This window comes from Trichosurus vulpecula, chromosome 9 (genome assembly GCF_011100635.1).
Source record: "Trichosurus vulpecula isolate mTriVul1 chromosome 9, mTriVul1.pri, whole genome shotgun sequence".
Lineage (NCBI taxonomy): Eukaryota > Metazoa > Chordata > Mammalia > Diprotodontia > Phalangeridae > Trichosurus > Trichosurus vulpecula.
In genome coordinates this window covers 75,328,572-75,341,150 of record NC_050581.1, presented here as the reverse complement: position 1 = coordinate 75,341,150, position 12,579 = coordinate 75,328,572, and the positions used below count along the sequence as shown (strand labels likewise).

The 12,579-nt window shown below is 37.5% G+C and overlaps 1 protein-coding gene across 6 annotated transcripts in view; it reads left to right on the top strand.

Annotated features, from left to right (window-relative positions):
• The window catches only part of UNKL (unk like zinc finger), a 128,318-nt gene that overhangs the window by 110,570 nt on the left and 5,169 nt on the right, over window positions 1-12,579 (top strand). For 3 of the 6 annotated variants that reach the window (XM_036737684.1, XM_036737686.1, XM_036737688.1), the window contains 4 exons: window positions 563-655; window positions 9,663-9,893; window positions 11,746-11,948; window positions 12,181-12,438. In XM_036737684.1, coding sequence (XP_036593579.1) covers window positions 563-655; window positions 9,663-9,893; window positions 11,746-11,948; window positions 12,181-12,438 — 785 coding nt within the window. The remainder of the gene's footprint in view (window positions 1-562; window positions 656-9,662; window positions 9,894-11,745; window positions 11,949-12,180; window positions 12,439-12,579) is intronic. The other 3 variants (XM_036737685.1, XM_036737689.1, XM_036737687.1) reach the window with 2 other exon arrangements.

Genomic DNA, 12,579 nt, shown 5'->3' with positions numbered 1-12,579 from the left:
TTTGGAATATATTAAATGGTCAATGTTTCAGCAAATGATGAGAAATGTGAATGTTAGGTGGATCATATCCTCAGTGAGATGAATTTATTGACAAGTCTATCATGCTAAATGTTTGGCTTCACTGCCTTTGTTGATTTGAGAGAGGAAAATGCTGAATTTCTACTGGAATTAAAAGCTGATTAAAGAAAAATTATGGGCCCGTTTTTATATTGCCTAAGTTCAGTTGCTCAAATGTATTAGACAAGCTGGGTTTTGAGAAAATTTTCTCAAGATTAGTTTAGGAGATGCCTTTGAATCAATTATCAAGTAAGTAACAGAATTTTGTATTTTTTCTTCAAGTTTTCCCCATATTCTCTGATTACATATTTTTTAGAATAATGGTTTCTCACCATCTTGAAAACCTTAAAAACAAGCTTCTGTTGGACACAAGGAGTTTATTTGTGTGTGACATTTGATTGCTAGAAAATAATCTTCCTTTAAATCATTTGAAGAATAGAGTAAACACAGCCTTTTAATAAATGGCTTAGATGTGTTGTAGGTAATGTGATATTTTGTTTAACAGGTTCTGCTTTAGATCTACATTTTAGTGATATAAATGTTGCATCCCTAGATAAAGAACTAGAAGATCAAGAAACCAGTGACCTTGGATTAACAAGTAAGAATTGTTCTTTTTAAGAATTGTTCTTATCATGGTCTAATATGATGCCTTTTTCCTCTCTGGATAGAGCTCTCATCTTTTTTTCAACACTAATGGGTGATGTATGTTTGGTGTGCATGGAAAATCAGATTCTTTCCATCCCCCTTTTTGAACCTCCTCTTTTTTCAGTTATCACATTTTTTTCCTTCTATCTTCTCTCCCCCCTTATTTTTCTCAACATCCTTGTATCTTCTGTACTCTTGCTTCCTCCAGACTTTCTGTCCTTCCCTTTTATTAAATTGTTTCTAACCAAATACCTATCATTTTCTTCACTCAGTTCTGTAATCACTTGTTGCCATCCTTCCCATTAAAGGAGTGGGGCTGCTTGGGATGTCCAGTCATACTTACAAAGGGCCAAAATTCTAGCTTTTACTGACACTAGCGGTAAAGGTACATTCCTTTTATTCGAATTTTAGTATCACAGGGCAGCTAGGTGGTACAGTGGATAGAGTACAGGGCCTGGAGTCAGGAAGACCTGAGTTCAAATGTGGCCTTAGTCACTTAGCTGTGTGATACCTGGCAAGTCACTTAACCCTGTTTGCCTCAGTTCCTCATCTGTAAAATGAGCAGGAGAAGGAAATGTTAAAACTCTTCATTATCTTTGCCAAGAAAACTCCAAATGAGATCACAGAGTCAGAAATGACTGAACAACAAAAACAAAAATGATGAGGCACCATAGAGTATATAATTTCCCAGAAGTTTTTTTTTTAGGGGATAAGGGATGGTGAAGCTGGAGGCAAACAGAAATAATGGGAAATGAAAGCCCATGAAAATTAGTTATAGTCTTTGGACAACATAGAAATAGCAGAAAGTAGGCTCTGTTTCATACCTTGTCATAGTTAGCTCTGGTCTCCATTTGGTTAAGAAGTCAAGAAGCACATCAAAGAAAGTCACTGAGCTATAGCCAGAGAAATCTTCATTTTCCTACCAGTGGCAAAATTCTTAAAGGTCAGAGTATGCAGGCCTGTGGGACAGCGACAATTTCTAGAACCTGTGAAGCATTTGACAAAACTAGCAATTCTGCAAGAAGTAACATTCATCTCTCTAAGCTTTCCAGCACCTAGGGGAATAGCAACTCCAGACTTATTGGCTAACCTGGGGATTAAGTTTTGCTCAGTAATTGCAGAATAGAACCTCAGGTCCTCTCTTCTTATCTGACCTTGGCACTCAAAAATGCAGGTGTCTTTTAAAATATGGGCCAGTAGATTGGGAGGCTTTGTATAGTTCTCTGTCCAGTTAATAACAAACTTAATAAAGAGAGAAAGAATTGCTAGAGTTGAATTGGAAGAAAGACTAGCCATTTAAGGAGGATGATAAAGGGGGAAAAAAAGGGTGAGTTTTTTTGTCCTAGATAATAGTTAAGTGAAGTAATTCACATCACTAATATTTTAACATAACTCAAATTCCATAGGCCTTTCAGTTTGATAGTGATGTAATTTGACAATCATTTATTACATTCCTACCATTTGTAAAACACACTGTGTTAGCTGCTGTGGGGACACAAAGAAAAAAATTTAAAAATAGCTCATGCTGTCAAAGAGCTTATGTTCTATTGGAGAGTTATAATATATACACAGATAAGTAAATACAAGGTAGTTTTGAGGAATGAGCAAGCCTTAACAAAGAGAATGATGAAAGACTTTTATTACCATGGGAGAGAACACCTGAATGGAGCCTTGAACAAAGCTAAGAATACTCAACTAGTGGTGAAGAAGTGAGTATATTGTAGGCCTGAGGGACAGTGTACAAAGTTACAAAAGTGGAAATTGAATGTTGAATTTGGCAAAGAATAAATAGACCAGATTTGGTTAGAGCATGTAAAGGAGAGTACTCTGGATTCAGTCTTAAAAGATTGACTTGAACCAGCTTATGGAAGACTTTAATTGTAGGCTAAAGAGCTTATATTTCATCCTAGAGGCACTGAAGAGCCACTAAAGATTGTTGAGCAGGAAAGTGACATAGTTAGACTTTTTAAAATCAGAACCAAATTGTTTTGCTAGATGACTGCTTCGTAGTATAGTTTGAGATCTGGTACTTCTCTGCCCCCTTCCTTCCCATTTATTTCATTATTTTCTTTAAGATTTTTAACCTTTTGTTCTTCCAACTGAATTGTGTTTTTCTGCACAGTTCTATAAAGTACCTCTTTGGTGGTTTGATTGTTAGGTAAATTATTTTCTGAAGTATTGCCATTTTTATTATTTTGGCACTGTCTAATGATAAACAGTTTTGATCTCCACAGTTATTTAAATGTATTTTTATTTCTATAAAGACTGCTTTGTGATCATATCAAAATAATTTCTTGGCAGGTGAACTCCCAATTATTTTATGTATTCCATAATTATTTTGAAAGGAATTTCTTTTTCTGCTGGGCTTTGTTAATAACATAGAAAGGCCAGCAGTTTTGTGGGCTTATTTTATATCCCACTACTTTGATGAAGTTGTTATTTCAGTTAATTTTTAGTTGAATCTCTAGGGTTCTCTGAGTAAGCCAGCATATCATTTACCAAAAGCCATAATTTTGTTTTCACTTTGCCTGTTTTCATCACATCATTTTCCACAGTTTCAAGCACAGCATTCTTTTTTCTTGTCTGACTGCCCTTCTTAGCACGTTCTACAAATATAAATACAAATGATAGTTGTGAAAATGGGCCATCTTGCTTTACTTCTGATCTTAATGGAAAGGCTGTTTTTATCATTTCTCCATTAAAGACATTAGCTGCCACTTCTAAAAAAGATACTTGTAAGCTTACTGATTAGCAAGTTACAGGATCAGGAAAGGAATTTTCACAACAGTGAGTAGGGGGAAAAATTTTTGCACAAAATCATCACAGTAAGAATTAGAAGGGAAACAGTTAAGTGGGGAAAATCTTGTAGCACAGTTCTCTGATAAAGGTATTATATCCAAGATACATAGGGAATTGATTAAAATATTTTATGAATCTCAGAACAAGAGTCAGTTAGGAGGTACAGTGCCTAGAATGCTGCACCTGGAGTCAGGAGGACTTGAGCTCCAGTGTGGCCTCCACAGACCTCAGTGCCTGTGTGACCCTGGGCAAGTCATTTAACATCTGTTTGCCTCAGTTTCCTCAACTGTAAAATGAGGGTAGCAGCACTTAACTTTCAGGCTTGTTGTAAAGATCATAGAACATAACAGGCAGTATATAAATGGTTAATTCCCCACCCCCATTTTTCAGTAGATAAAGGATCAAATCCTATAAACAGTTCTCGAAAGAAGAAAGACAAGCTACCAACCACTATATGAAAAAATGCTCCAAATCATTAATTGTAAGGGAATTACAAATTAAAAGAATCCTGAAGTTCTGCTGTACACAGGTGGGCAAGGGTGACACAATTTTTGAGGCCATCTGGGAAGACTGGCACAACAATGCACAGTTGCTGGAGCAGTGAATTGATGCACTTATCTTGGAATGCAACTTGTATCTATAACCTAGAAGTCACTATATCATGCATGCTCTTTATCCCAGTGGTGTCACTACTAGGCATATGCTCTCAAAGAGATCAAAGAAAGAAAGACCCATTTTTGCACAAATATTTATAGCAGCACTTTTTTTAAATAGGAAAAAACTGGAAACTAAAGGGGCCCATATTAACTGGGGAATGAATGGCCAGACAAATTATGATCTTTGAATGTAGTCAAATATTATTGCACCATAAGAAATTATGAAAGGGATGGATTTAGAGAAATGTGGGGGAAATTCTATGAACTTGTGCAGAGTGAAATAAACAGCATCAGGAAAACAATTTATACAGTGATCACAACATTGTAAAGGACTACAGCTCTGGAAGATTTAAAAACTATGATCAATGGAGTAAGCAACATGACTGCAGACGACCAATGGAGAATCACACTTCGCAATTCTTGACAGAGAAGTGATAGGACATACAGACATAGGCAGTTCAGTCGGTATTTAGAGAGGCATAGCTTCTAAGAAGCTACTTGGTTATACCCCATCTAGTATTGTGTTCAGTTCTGAGCACTGTATTTAAGGGATTAAAATTGATAAGCTGAAGAATGTTCAGAAGAATGTCCAGGATGGGACTGAGTTCATACTATGTAAGAAATGATCAGTTGAAGAAACTGAGTGTATTTAGCATAGAGAGTGAAATCTCAAAGAAACATAAGGGGAAGAGATTATTAGACTTGTTCTTTTTGATCCCAGAAAATGTAACTAGGAGTAATGTATGGGAAATGCAGAGGTAAATTTAGGCATGATGTGAGGAAAAACCTCCCAAGAATGAATTCTATCCAGAAGTAAGATGGGCTAACTTGGGAGACAGTAGGGTCCCCCTCAGTAGAATTCTTCAGGCAAAGGTTGGATGGCTCCTTGTGCTGCGCACAGTGTAAAGGAATTCTTTTCCATATATATTGACTACGAGTCTCTTCCGGCTCTGAAATTCAGTGATTCTACAAAATGTCTACTTGAGTTTTCTTACTTTGCTATCATAGAACATATGTGTGCCTTCTGATTGAGAGCTTATCTAGAAGTTCTTTGTTTTAGACACAACTTTTGCTACAAATTATCCTCTCAGTTTTCTGTTTCTTATATGTGAAGTTATGCTTTTGACCAGTTTACCATGGCTCACACTAGTTCTTCTACTTTGTTCTATGTTTATTTTTCTAGAAGCATATCAGTTTAATTCAGCAGTTAACACCGTATCTCCCCCACATATATTAAGAACATAAAAAAATTCCTTGATTGCTACAACAGAGATAATTTTGACTATCCTCTAATTATTAATAAATATCAAATAAGGTATAAAACAGGAGATTGTGTGCTTACCAGAGGAGATCACCATTATCGTAGAGGATGGCCAGCACAAAATGCAAAATGATTCTCTGTAAATTCTCCAAGTTCTGTTTATGAATGACATTATGCTAATTGCATCAAGCCTTGGACCAGTGCAAAGCCTACTAAATAAAATTCATAATTATTGAAAAGAGTTCAATTAATTGTCCTCTCAGGAAGAACCAAGTAGAAGAATGCCTCTTGTCTAGACTATATAATATGCAGTTGGACAACCTGTGGATCTGGCTCATCAGTACATGCATCTTGAATAGATTCTGCATATGAAGTGTTCTAGGCTCCTTGAATAGGAGGAATGGAATGGGCTGAATTGCATTTAAGAAATCGCACTGCCTTTTCAGTGACCTCAAGCTTTTCCTTAAAACAAAACCTGGTCTTTCTAAGTATTCTTCTGGTATTGCTTTATGACTGCAAATGATGGAATACCAAAATCTCTGTTAATTAAAATTATAGGTCACTTAAAGGGCAAAAGACATGTGCATGGTGGGTATAAATAGATTGTAACATTATCAATGATTAATTAATTATGTGCAAAGATAGCATGAAACGTTTCATCAAAGGGATGTTTGACTGGAAAAGCAGGTGGTTAATCATATCATAAGAGTGAGGGATAACAGACAGACAATCCGTGTGCAACATTAGGGCCCAGATACTGTCAAGAGACCTCATAGTCCCTCAGTGCTCTGGGTGGACTTCCTGTGGAGGGTTTTTTGGAGCACATGAATAAAAATAGGACTGGCAAGATCCCTGAGTTTGCAGTTAGAGAACCTGAATTCCAGCCCTGTCTATTCTGTTTAATCTGTGGCCTTGGGCAAGTCAGCCTAACCTCTTTGGGCCTCAGTTTCCTCAGCTTCAAAATGAAGGGTTAGACGTTGGACTGTATGATCTCAAACATCCCTCTTATCTCTTATTTTTATTATTTTCAATTCCATGTCTTGAGAAGATGTGAATAGGTTTCATTCTGATGGTTATTGTGCTCTTGATGAGATCACAGTTCCATCAGTGTATGTGTAGATGTGTGGGGTTACAAAGGCAAAAATGATTATATTCTGCTGACATCCATTTTGAGGTAGGCACTATCCAGATGTACAAACATCTTCACAATTGGGAAGGGTGTCTTGGGTACTTAGTGGAATTGTCATCCTATGAAAATACAGGGCTGGTTGGGGGTAGGGGGAGTAGACAGACATGGTACAGTTGAAATAGCATTAAGTTTGGTGGAGTCAGAGAATTGGGTTTGAATCCCGTCTATGCTTTTTACTTTAGTAACCTTGGGCAAATTACTTAACCTATCTGGACCTCATTTTCAAAATTTGTAAAATGAAGGGGTTGAACTTAATGGTTTCTTAGGTTCCTTTCAACTGAGGAGTTCCAGTATATAGTAGACTAACACCCTAGGGCCTTTCCATGAGATCCACAAGCCCAAGGTGAAATACTTGGTCCCCATAGAGAGTATAGAAAGGTCTGGCTTCTTTATAGATTCTTTATAGGTCAGCTAAGTGACACAGTGGACTAAGCATCAGGCCTGGAGTCAAGAAGACCTGAGTTCAAATATGGCCTCAGACACTTGCTAGCTGTGTGTGAACCTGGGCAAGTCACTTAACCCTGTTTGCCTCAGTTCCTCATCTGTAAAATGAACTGGAGAAAAAAACGGCAAACTACTCCAGTATCTTTGCCAAGAAAACCCCAGACAGGATCATGAAGAGTTGGACATGGCTGAAAACCATTGAACAACAACAGAGGATTGTTTGTGTAAGGAAGTGATCTGTATTAACCAGAGAGTGTATGACAGTGTGGTTTAATAAAGTTATATGGTGTGTTACTCCAGAACAGAGGAAATGAATTTATTTAAATCATGGATCATTTTTTTTTCTTAGGAAGGAAATTATACTTAGGACCTGAATTTAAAATTTTGCTCTGCTTTTTAACTGTCTGGATGACCTTGGGCAAGTTACTTAACCTCTCCAGATCTCAATTTTCTCATCGATAAAATAGAGGCATTGGACTAAATTAGGATTTTTGTGTCATGGACCCCTTTGGCAGTCTAGTGAAGCCTATGGACCCCTTCTGAGAATAGGTTTTTAAATGCATAAAATAAAATACAAAAGATTACAAAGAAAATTAATTCTATTAAAGTAAAGTTAACAAATTTTTTTTTATAAATTTCATAATTCCCTGGTTAAAAATTCCGGGACTAAATCTCTATGGTCCTTTCCATCTCCTTAAGTCTTATGATACTATTAATTTTGTCTGATTCTAGAGATAGTTTTATTTTGTTTTCTTTTTTTCAATATATTTTCTTTTGTTAAGCAGCCAGACCTCTGATAGAACTCAGATCCAGAGGAACAGTTCTTGCAGTCTGTCTCACTATAATCTCTTCATCTTTCTGCCTTTAGGATAGTATCATTTCTGAATAAGAGAGAACATTCTTTTTCATTTTCTCTTGATTCAAGCTCCTTCAAAAGAATTAAATCTGTTGAGCGGAAGACTATTTAAAAAGATCTCCTTTGACACCTACTGGCTTCTCTCCTTTTGTTTCTTGACCAGAATTTCTAAAGGCCTCATTAGTATCTTTTTAATAGTGGGATTCAATCATTTCTCCATGGAAGAGGGGAAAGGATATGACAATACCTTGCTTCAGGCAGGACCTTTCAATACACCATTTTATGAGAGTGTTCTTAGTTATCACACCACTGGAACATCGCAGGTGGGCAGCCAGGCGTGTGCTGTCCTTACTAGAGCAAACTTCAGTATGGCCTCTGTAGAGGTCACCATGGTTTTTTCTATTTTCGTCTCAAAGACTGACAGTGAAAGACTTTTAGACCCATAAAGCCCAAGAAAAGCTGCTGCGTGGATTGGAGAATGTCAGAACTAAGTGAGATCTTAGAGTTCATCCACTCTAACGTCTTCATTTCAGTAAAGAGGAAATTGAGAGACAGAGAGTAAATTGCCCAAAATCACAGAATAAATTACTGGGAGAACCAGGATTAGAATCCAGGATTCCTGACTCCCAGTCCAGATCTTTTTCTTCAGTGCTCCCTCTCCATTTGACAAGGAAGAAGAGAAGGCAGAGACATTAGGGAACCTCTCAGAGACTGCAGAAACTGAAATTAGAATTGTTTGTAAATTAAAAGTGTGTACGTGACTTAACAAAATTCATTATTCTTTGGGGCATCTGTTAGGTTATAGATTTTTTGGCCACTTATTAACTAATTAATATATCTTGGACATTGAGTTCATGATGTTTGAATTGCTAATAGTTTCACGAAAGCCTCTAACTTTATTACTTTCCAAAATAGCATTCTAGCAAAGGAAACTAACTTTTTTCCCCTCTACCTACCTGACTTATATTTAATGAATTTTTTTTTTTTGCTGATGCAAAGCCAACAAATAACCTGGAAAAATCAGAACTTAGTGCTTTTAAATCAATGTGGCTTAAAACCTTATTTCCTTCCTAACCAGAATTGTATTTGAGTTCTATAACTAAGAAGTTTTTGGCTATCACTGGGTGACTCGGGTTTTTTAGCTGCTAAGAGACTTGTGCTACAAATAGAATCTAAGGAAGCAAATAACGTTAATTTTGGAGATTGATTAGTTTCTTTTCAGTTGTTTTTGGTGCATTAGCTCCATGTATATTTCCTAAATGTTTATGAAGTATTGCATTGACAAATATGCTTCATCCGTTATTGAATGAGATGATGTACATAGTGCTCTGCAAAATATAAAATGCTATATAATTATTCTGCCTAGTCCACTCCAAGCACCACTCTCTTATGTTTGCCACATAAACAAAGTTGGAGATGTTAAGACCTGATACATTCAGTGGTAAGTAAAAGGAATCTAGAAGAGGACTCCTGATCCGGGAGGCTACCGCCCTGGATCTGTTTGGGAGAGCCTCAACTCAGAGGATTTAGGCTTGTCACTACTTGACATGGAATCCATATTTATCTTGGATACCTTGACATAATAATACCCTAATCCTCAAAAGTTAGACACCATTAGTGAGTGCAGTAGTATGTATATTTTTAATCATAACCACCAAGAACTTCATCTTCCACAGAAGAGTCATGTGTTGGTGCTCTAATGATTCTGTTACATACCCAGTCTGACATAACTTTTTTTCTTTCCTTTTCCTTTAGGTCAAAGGTTACTGGGAAGTTCAGCTCCTGTCAATATTCCAGGTTCTCTTCCCCGTTCACCATCTTTGCATTCATCATCATCTCTCTCAACCTCCCCACTCAGTTCCTTATCTCAGTCATTATCTCAGCCTCTTATTCCATCCACTATGACTCCTCACCAACAGCAGCCTCAGCATTTGAAATCAGAGCATAATGTTTTAGGCACTTCAGCCTCTTCCCATAATTCTTTAGGTAAGTCATTCAAAGATTAACTCTTTGTGTGTAGTGAAAAGGGAGATGATCAGTGGATACTCAAAAGACATACTTCAGTGTGGGTTAGAGAAAAGTTCTCCTATAATGGGTTACACATTTTCTCTCATCCTAGGAAGGCTTTTCAGGGCTATAAAATTCAGGTCGATGTTGTCACCAAACTTCCCTGGGTGTGGGGTGTTTGGTTAAAGTACATAGTTAACACTAGCTCTTTTCTCATCCTAGTATCTTTCTGAGAGCTGCTCATAAATGAATTTCTTGTGGGGTCATGACAATTATTTCCAGGTGTCTTATTAACCTAGACCCTTGTGACAAATTGATGTCAGAGATTGATAAGCTGAAAGCTATAGTTTTTGTATGTATGGTCACAAGTATTCTTATGTCTTGTATTATACAGCTTGTCAGAAGGCAAAGAGTAAGCCCAACAAGTCAGTGATAGATAACAAAATAGAAAAAACCTACCGGTATGTCAGTGGAGTTGGCAAGAGCAGAGAGGTCATGCTGGAGAGCCTGGCCTTTGATTTGTTTCAGTCTAAATAATAATTTTTTTAAAAAGTTTTACTACAGTAATTCAAGCTGTATTTGCTAATTAGATGTAGCTTGAGATTAGTCATTGATACTTCAAAATTTCATTTTCTTTTCCCCTTTTGAACTTCTAAACAAGAAGTTGAGGCCTAGGATAAAAATAAAGAGATAAGGCAAATCCTAATCATCCCCTCATATACCTCATATACACATGCCCCACCTCCACCCCTGAAAACTTTTCACTGATCTGCTGACCAAGGGAATCTTTAAATTCACAGACTGGAAAGCATGCCCCCTTCATTGTAAAAACAGGTCCCCCTCCCTGCTCTTTTTAATCTGAAAGGCCCAATATACAAGTTCCAAGTAGAATCCTGCCTGGTTTAGCATTTCAGCCCTCTGACATTGTCTGAGGGTTCAGCAAGTTTTAATGTAGTAAACATGTTGCTTTGTGAGAGGCTACAGAACTTGTCAGTAAATAGCACAGATGACAATGCCTCTGGAAACCTGACTTTAAAAGAATAGTACAACCTAGCTGGGTTTTCAGCATATGTGCACAATAGGAAGTTCGTATAAGCCCTACCTTTGGTAGCGGACCATTGTTCAGGCTTGGCTCTGACATTTCTCCACCGTGACGTATTGTTTCCCTACAGAAACACTGTTTTGTGTTTCTGTACCTGTACAGAATATAGTCACTTGTCTGTTTGTACAGTGGAGAAAGATATATCATTTTCACATTTTTTGTTTTGTTTTGTTTTTTTGAGGGGGGAAGGCAGGGCAGTTGGGGTTAAGTGACTTGCCTGAGGTCACGCAGCTAGTGTGTCAAGTGTTTGAGGCCGAATTTGAACTCAGGTCTTCCTGACCCCAGGGCCAGTGCTCTACTCACTGTGCCACCTGGCTGCCCCATTTTCACATTTTCTAACTTAAATTCCCTTTGATTTGAGATATGAAGGTGAACGCATTGAAAGGCCCTTCAATTCCTATCATCAAGTTTGGTGAGCAACTGGGAAATGGCTCATAGGTGATATAAAAGGCATCTACTTGATATACAAATTAGTGGTTTCATATTTTAAAATTAATTGGCTCTGGGTTTCTGCTTTAAATATCAGGCAGTGGGGTTATAGATTCAGCAGTTAGACAAGATGCAGCAGAAATTGTACTTTAAGATATTTTATCAAATTCTTTCTCTGTAAACACATAATTTAATCTTCATATTAAATTTTCATATCGTTGACTGAGATCTAAATTAACTTTCTACACAAATTTGTATTTGTATTACAAATGTGTATTTACTTCCATTTCCTTCTTACAGGTTTAAATGGTGTCAATGGCAGCATCTGGGATTTTGTAACTGGGAGTTTCTCCCCTAGTCCTTCCCCTATATTGAGCACTGGCTCTGGCCCTTCAGCAAACTCAAGTGCTCATGGCAGTGAATTAGCTCGAGTCAGGCGGGAACTTGATGAGGCCAAGAGGAAAATCAAACAGTGGGAAGATTCTTGGCAACAAGTAAAACAGGTAATGAACAAAAGAGAAACAAAGTTTGGAATTTTAGGGGTTACCTTATGTTGAAAAGTACTCTGGGTTTGTTCTTGGCTGACATGATAACTGGCCTTTTATTCTTCTGTGAGGTTCATGTAAGTTGTACACTCTGTGTTTTCTGTCTGTTATAAATATTAAAGATGTGGTATTTTCCTTTCTGTTTGGTCTGTTCAGGCATTCTGGATAAATTGTGGCATATTTATTTCAGGCTTGTGACGCATGGCAGAGAGAGGCCCATGAAGCAAAGGAACGGGCTAAAGTAGCAGATACGGACAAACAGCTAGCATTACAGAAGAAAGAAGAAGTTGAAAATAAATTTAAACGCCTACAGGAGGAGTTTGAAAGGCTTGGTTTATCCTCTAAATTTCCTGTTCTAAGAAGCTATGGAGACATAGAAACCATCCCTTTACCAAAGCTGCATTCATTACAAAGTCAGCTACGTTTAGATTTAGAAACTGTGGATGGGGTAAGTATCTGCCCTCTTCCCTTTGTTTCAGCAGAGCAGGGGGGACAGTGTCTATGGAGGCTTTAGAGGTAGCAGTATGCTGGCATTGGATCCACAGGACTGGCTTTGGCAAGACTGGACTCTCCCAGGAGTGTATCCTGC